General features: G+C 44.9%; 1 protein-coding gene across 1 annotated transcript; it reads left to right on the forward strand.

Annotated features, from left to right (window-relative positions):
• Nucleotides 1-1,210: 1,210 nt before the first annotated feature.
• Nucleotides 1,211-6,584, forward strand: M6PR (mannose-6-phosphate receptor, cation dependent). The gene is made up of 7 exons (XM_042866746.1): nt 1,211-1,371; nt 2,688-2,861; nt 3,085-3,257; nt 3,342-3,451; nt 3,654-3,784; nt 4,241-4,367; nt 4,897-6,584. The coding sequence occupies exons 2-7, from the start codon at nt 2,689-2,691 to the stop codon at nt 5,017-5,019; spliced, it is 837 nt and encodes a 278-aa protein (XP_042722680.1). The 5' UTR covers nt 1,211-1,371; nt 2,688; the 3' UTR covers nt 5,020-6,584.
• Nucleotides 6,585-6,755: the final 171 nt, after the last annotated feature.

The raw sequence follows: 6,755 nt of genomic DNA on the forward strand, positions 1-6,755 counted from the left end.
ACATAAAGTGCGGCTGGAAAGAAATCAACAAAATTCAGATACTGCTTAAATACCCAGACTAAGGAGGGAAGGCCATGACCAACAGCTGAAAAGGAATTAGGAAAAGGAAGATGTTACCTGTGGAAAAGTGAAGGTTGGTGGGAAACAATTAAGAGCTCTGCTTGATTTTTTTTTTTTTTAATTTTCTCTCAAGTATCAGCAGTAGAGTCCTTAGTTTGGACACAGAAAACTGACAGATACACAGACAACACAGTTAATAGCTAACTGTGCATGTAAATAAATTTCACGCAGCTTATGCAGATGCCTGTGCCACGCTCCCGGTAGAATCAGCAGCATGGTACAAGTTGTCAGATTCAATCAATCAGCTTTCCAGGACACATGCAATGCTCCTGCCCAGTTCTTCTCTGCTCAACAAGTATATCACACAAAAGTCTCCTCCCAAACCAGTGACTTCTTTAGCATGCTTACAGTCATTAGAACCTGCATTTCCTTCTTACTAAAAGACACACAAGGCCCAGTTATCCCACCTCTTCTAAAAAATTAAAACACAGAGCACTAGAAATTGGGCTGTCACCATCGCAGCTGGGGTAAACATCACTTAAGTAGGCCAGTCTCAGATCAAAGTAAAGCTTTATTAATCGCATTCAGGACCAACCTCAACCGTGAGCAGCTGGAACTCCTCTACAGTGACACAGAACATGCAGAGACTGTAGGAGGCGCTCTTATTCAGAAGCACAGCCCATATGAAGAACGTTGAAGATGTTCAGCTCCAAAGGATGAGAGCTGCTATGGGGCGAACCCGCCGAGTACCGCCCACCCGGACCCAGGCGGCCCACTACGCGCACCCCGCGGCACGGCCTCGTGACGGCCCACCATGCGTGCTTCGCTACCGTCGGACGAGCCACTCCCGCCTCCAGCCGCGCTTTCCCGCCGCAGAGGGTAACCGCAGGGTACTACCAGGCAGACTTCCTTCTACGTCCGTGAGAAGGGAAACGAAGGGGGTAGCAACGTCGGAACCTTTCTCTCTCGACTATTGGATGGAGAAAGAAGGCGGGCTCCACAATAGCTCCACTTATAGGCTGGGGCGGGGTTTGAAAGCCGCCCCTTTCTGTCTCCGCTTCTGATTGGCTAAAGAGAGGCCATAGGCATGCCTACGGCCGAGATTTTCTTGGGCGGTGCGGTACGGCGCATTAGTTTTTGTCATGCTCTTCCTATTTCCGGTTCATGGGGCGGGCGAGGGTAGTGAGGCGGACATGGCCGTCGTAATGGCCCTTGGGCTCTGCCCCTGCCCGCCGACCATGGCCTGTCCCTGAGCAGCTCCCACTTCTCCGTCGAGCCGTGGTGCGGACGGAGGACCGTGCGCGGCAGCAGGTAGGTGTGGCGGAAAGCGAGCCCGGCTTTCTACTGCGTACTTACGCAGTGGGGACGAGGCGGCGGGCTGCCCCGGGCTGACTCTGCCCAGCTGTAAGCAGGTGGTTCCGGGCAGCTGCCACTCAGGCCTGGTTCGTCAGCCTGTGCGGTGGCTAGCTGGCAGAAGCCGACAGCAATGCCGTGCGGTTTCTTCCTCCTGCGTCTGTGCAAAGGAGGCGTTTGCGGAGAGGTTGCCCGAGGAAGTGTGTTCTAGTAGCGAGTTCTTCTTTTGTCTCGTGAGGAGAGAATCACGAGTTCTTGTGTCCTGGGCCTTAGCAGTGTGGTGTATCCAACCTTTGAATGTATCTAGCCTCTCCATACTCATGTTTATCTCCATGGTGATAACAAGTAGCTCCGAAGATGTTGCTTGACAGGATGAGCTGAGGGGCAAAGATGACGTTCCACCAAATAGCCTGCCAGTCTAGTTGCAGTGAGGTACTTATGAAACTGTGGTTCGTTTGTTCCCAGCATCTGGAACTGACATCCTCACTAGGAGAAGCAAAGGGGAAATCTGTCCTGGTGCAGTTGCAGAGTGATTTACGTGCTATTTTAGCATAAGCCTGAAGGCTGAAAGTTCAAGACTTCATGGAATCATTAAGATTGGAAAAGACTAATAAGATCATCTAGTCCAACCGTCAACCCATTGCCCCCATGCCCACTTGTCTTTGTTACTCCCCTTCTCTTGGATTAATCATAGGATGTTTCGATTTCCTTTTTCAGTTCATGAAAACTGTTCTGTGGCATTGCAGCTGAGTACTACTGAATGCTTTCAAATTCTCAGCTGAAGTAGTCCTGGAGGATAACGTAATTATTAGGATTAAGGAGCTTGAGCAGACAGAGCCTGACAAGTCACAGTGGCTCTTCACTGCAAGCTCTTTACACAAAAGCTGCAGAGAGACTTGATTAGAGGCCTGGTAAATTATTTGCTGACTGGCTTATCAGTAGGATGTGATAATGAACAGTAGCTCGTGCCTGATACTTACACCAGCATTCAGCCTGCTAGGCTCTGTTTTGGCTGAATCAAAATTGGTTAATATGCTCAGCAGCAAAACTTTTTGTGGTTCTAAGTCAAAATTTGTAAAAGAATCCCAAAGAGGCCTGGTTTGTTTTTCAGTATAAGAGATTGTAGTGTCTGTTGAGAACTGAGAGGTGTTCATAGGTTTTTTACTTCTATTTGTAGTCAAGATTGAGGGAATGGTCGGTAAGAGCCTTCATGTAGTTAGTTTGTAGAGGGCTGAGATGGTTAATCCCATGTGTTCTTTGTGATATGTATCCAGGATGTCATCACATTCCCATACCTCTGCTGTGCTGGTAGTCTTTATGGCCCTTGCTGTTGGTGTGGGAGCTGAACCGCTGACTGAGAAGAGCTGTGATGTGGTTGGTGATGAGAGTACTGAGTCACAAATGGAAAAAGCCCTGCTGAAGAAACTAGAACCACTGAGTCAAATAAGGTATGATACAAGCAGTATTGACTTGCTGTGGACCTTAGGGTCCAGTGCGCAGTGTTTACACCTAATGGGTCAATTGGGTGGAAGAATTTAGGGCCAGGCTTTAGGGTGGGCTCTGTCGTTAGCATGAGCTGTGACCTGGCTTCCCAGGTCTTGAGTGTCAATTGCTTTGAACTCAACTCATTGTAATTCTGTTTGCTTATTTTCTATTCTCTCTCTGCTGCAGATTTAACACGACTGTGGAGATTGGCACAACTGAAAACTATGCCTACCATTTCAGGGTATGCAGAGAGGTCAACAGCAGCTTGCACGATTTTGCTGGTGTAGTACAAATGGATAGGCAGTCTGGAAAGACTACAGTAATAGGAAGAATCAATGAAACCCAGGTCTTCAATGGAAGTAAGACTACTCAATATCTCTCTTCTTATCTAGCTTTTGCCTCCTGGTCTGGATTTGCAGCCTATATTCTTTCTCTCTTCACAGGTGACTGGATCATGCTGATTTATAAAGGAGGTGATTCATATGGTAGGCACTGCAGTGGTGAGAAGAGAAGAGCTGTGATAATGATTTCTTGCAAGCGAGGAATTACAGCGGTGAGTGACAATATGAGGTAGGACAGGAACAGGAGGCTGTCAGACAAAGCTTGTTTATAAGCAGAAAGGCCTTGAGGGTGCAGTAATGTTTTCTTACATTCTCTATGGGTTGTTCCCCTGTACCAATAGAGCTAAAACTATCTTCTGGTGAAGTTTAGTATAAGCCTGGGTGTATTTTCACATAACTTTTCCCAAATTGCAGAGTTCATTCAGCATTATTTCAGAAGAGAGGGAAAAGGAGCAGGACTGTTTCTACCTCTTTGAGATGGACAGCAGTGTGGCTTGTCCAGCTGAGGATTCTCACCTCAGCACTGGCTCCATTCTACTAATCACGTGAGTTGTTGGAAGATGTTATACTAGTCTAGATAATTGTATTCAGTCACTGTTAGATGTTACTGTGGCTCCAAGCTTTGTAGACAAATTCTAGGTTAAGGCATAATGCTGCAGAGCTGCTTTGTTCCCTTCATAGCTTACAGATCAGTGCACTTAAACATGGAATGTGTGACTTCCTGGAATTGTACAACAGCTCTTTGCCACAGTTGGAAATTCAGACTAGGAGTCTTGACTTCTCATTTTCTGTCTTTGTGCTTTGGAGATCTACTTCACGCAGATGTCCTGAAAAATTTTTCTAGCAGATCTATATGTTTTTGACCTTTTCTGGTATGGTCTTTCTTCAACTTAGGTGATGTTCAGCTACTTGCTTCGGTGCCAAACTGAGGCAAGTATAACTGGGTTATAAGAGACTACTTGTGTAATTTTGCTGTTCTGATTTTTAATTCTGCCCTCTAGGTTTTCCTCAGTAATCGCAGTCTATATCATTGGTGGGTTTCTCTACCAGCGCCTTATAGTGGGAGCAAAGGGCATGGAGCAGTTCCCTCACTTTGCCTTCTGGCGAGATTTGGGCAATTTGGTGGCGGTGAGTGGAAATCCTTTTATATTCCCAATCTAAGCCCACGTGTTAAGACATAATAAAAAGGCACCTGCACTGTCTTCATAGACTGTTTCTTGGATAAACCTGCCACAGTGTACCCTGTGGGAAAAGAAGATATCTATCTTATTCTAGGTAAGGGGAACACTGTTTTTAATTCCTTGATGCAGCTGGTTCCCTACTGCTCATTATGATTAAGACTTTTCAGGTAGGAATGTTCAGCTGGGAACTGTGGAATGTTCAGGCCTGATTATGTGAAACCCTTGCTTGATCACCTTAAGTAGTGTTGTTTATTCTCTGAATGTGTGTTGCTGCACTTAATCAGTACCACATTCTACCCCAGACCTAAGTTTCAGGATAAGCTAGGATATCCTCTTATCAGCCTAGGTTCTGTGGACTTGCCCTCAGATAGCACTGGGGTAGACATGTTCGTGTAGCAAAATTGAATATGTTTTGCTTTGTGTGGCTGCTGATTCTGCATGCAGTCTGATTCTAATGTAACAACTTGTGCTTGTAGGATGGCTGTGACTTTGTCTGCCGATCTAAGCCTCGAAATGTACCAGCTACATACCGTGGTGTGGGCGATGACCAGCTGGGTGATGAGTCAGAGGAACGGGATGACCACTTGCTACCAATGTGATAGGCTTTCAACACTTCTCCCCATTTCCCCCCAGCCAGTTCTTCTCTCTTCTGATTTTTCTTTACATGATACGCTTTGCCTGTCTGGTGTGTCAAGTCTCATGGATGCCTCTAGGTGTGAACAGCACTGGTCCCCAATGGCATGCCTCATTGCTGTAATGCTGTTCTGTTTTTTTGTTTGTTTGTTTGTTTTTCCAAAAAAATGCAGTAAAGCAGCAAAGCTATGGGGAGCAAGTGCTGAGAGTTGATAAGATAGCAAGAAAACAATGTGAATGATCAGCACTGAGAAGTTTCTTCATTGAGAGGAAGAAAGGGCTGTGAATGCATGCAGAAAGGGAAGTCTCCATTTAAAAAACTGAGACTGTAGCAGAGGGGTCTTTTAATGTATTTTTTTTTCCTAGGATTTACAGAATCTGTTAGACGCTTTTTTTTTTTCCTTTAAATGCATTTTTGGCTTTTCTAGCACCTGCGCTGTTACACACAGTCTTTGTCAGCATAACCTGCATGAAAAGCTCTATGCTGGACTCACTGGAGTTGGAAGAGGCATTAGCACCCCTCTAGTCTTTTTTCTAATGCCAATGTGTTGAAAAGTAGACACCTGTTTCCTTCAAGAGGTGTAAAAGGATGCATGCCATCCTCTCAGACAAGAGGGGGCAATGCTAAAAAGAACAGAGTTAAATGCTGTTTCACTACTTTTGAATTCAGTCAAAATACTGTCTTCTCCATCACAGAAGAGCAAAAAAAAAAAAAATTATGGTCTCCTAAATGAAGGGAATGCTTTCTGAATGTGTAAGTGACATCAAGGCAAAATCAGAAAATTAAAGACAGCTATCAGTTGAGTTCTTTAAGAAGCCTTGAAGCTTTATGCCTACACAGCTCAGTCATGGTCAGAATTGTGATCTCATGCTTCCTGAAGCTTCCTTGTCTGGCAGAATGTTTTCCTGGGAAGCTACTACAATTCTTATTAAAAAGAGTAAGAATGCTAACACACTCAGAAATGTGTTGAGAGTGACCCCAGTTGCTGTCCCTTTCAACATGATGTACACCAGTCTTAAGACACTTGCCCTGTGCAGATGGTACTTGAATACTGCTTGGAGCAAGAGAGCCTTCCACTTGGGCACTTGGGAAAAGCAGGTACAGCTGAGTTACAAGACTTAATTTGAACCTTTAGGAGCATAGTACTTTGATTCTTAATTGCTTTTTGCTTAGTCTAGTTCCTCACTCCCATCTACAGTATGGCAGAATGGGAAGAAAACAGTCTTTGATCTTGAGGGCACAGACTGCTGAATACTGCTAATGGCATGGTACAGATAAGGTTTGTGGGTTTTTATACTGACAAAGCAGTATAACCAATGACAGTAGGGGCAAAGAGATGACCCTGTTTTCTTGCTGGGGGATGAGTGGGCAAACACCAAAAGTCAGAGCAGAAATTATGGTCTCAGTCTTTCTCATAACATGGGAAAAAATGAAGTCATTAAGCCAGCTGGTACTGTTTTTCATGGTGGTATTTAAGGTAACTTGTTTTTTGTACAAAACAACTTTCAAAAATAAAATGACCAGACACCCTGCTGTAGTGTTGTGCCGATGTAACTTAACAGCTTTCTTTGGTGCTAGACCACCCTTCTTATCCAAGGGTCCTTATGCAGTATCTTCATACTTCTACCAGGACTCTCTTCTGTTAGTGTAGGCAGAATATGCACACTTTTCAAAGTTCAGGCATATGCACAAAGGAGAAAA

The sequence above is a fragment of the Lagopus leucura genome, unplaced genomic scaffold (genome assembly GCF_019238085.1).
Source record: "Lagopus leucura isolate 7727_CA_CO unplaced genomic scaffold, USGS_WTPT01 Super-Scaffold_100001, whole genome shotgun sequence".
Taxonomy (NCBI): domain Eukaryota; kingdom Metazoa; phylum Chordata; class Aves; order Galliformes; family Phasianidae; genus Lagopus; species Lagopus leucura.

Excerpts from the sequence above, each read along its gene's own strand:
- M6PR (XM_042866746.1), top strand. The coding sequence starts at position 2,689 with ATGTCATCACATTCCCATACCTCTGCTGTGCTGGTAGTCTTTATGGCC. Across the intron at positions 2,862-3,084 it reads GAACCACTGAGTCAAATAAG|ATTTAACACGACTGTGGAGA; the intron begins GTATGATACAAG and ends TCTCTGCTGCAG. Across the intron at positions 4,368-4,896 it reads ATTTGGGCAATTTGGTGGCG|GATGGCTGTGACTTTGTCTG; the intron begins GTGAGTGGAAAT and ends TTGTGCTTGTAG.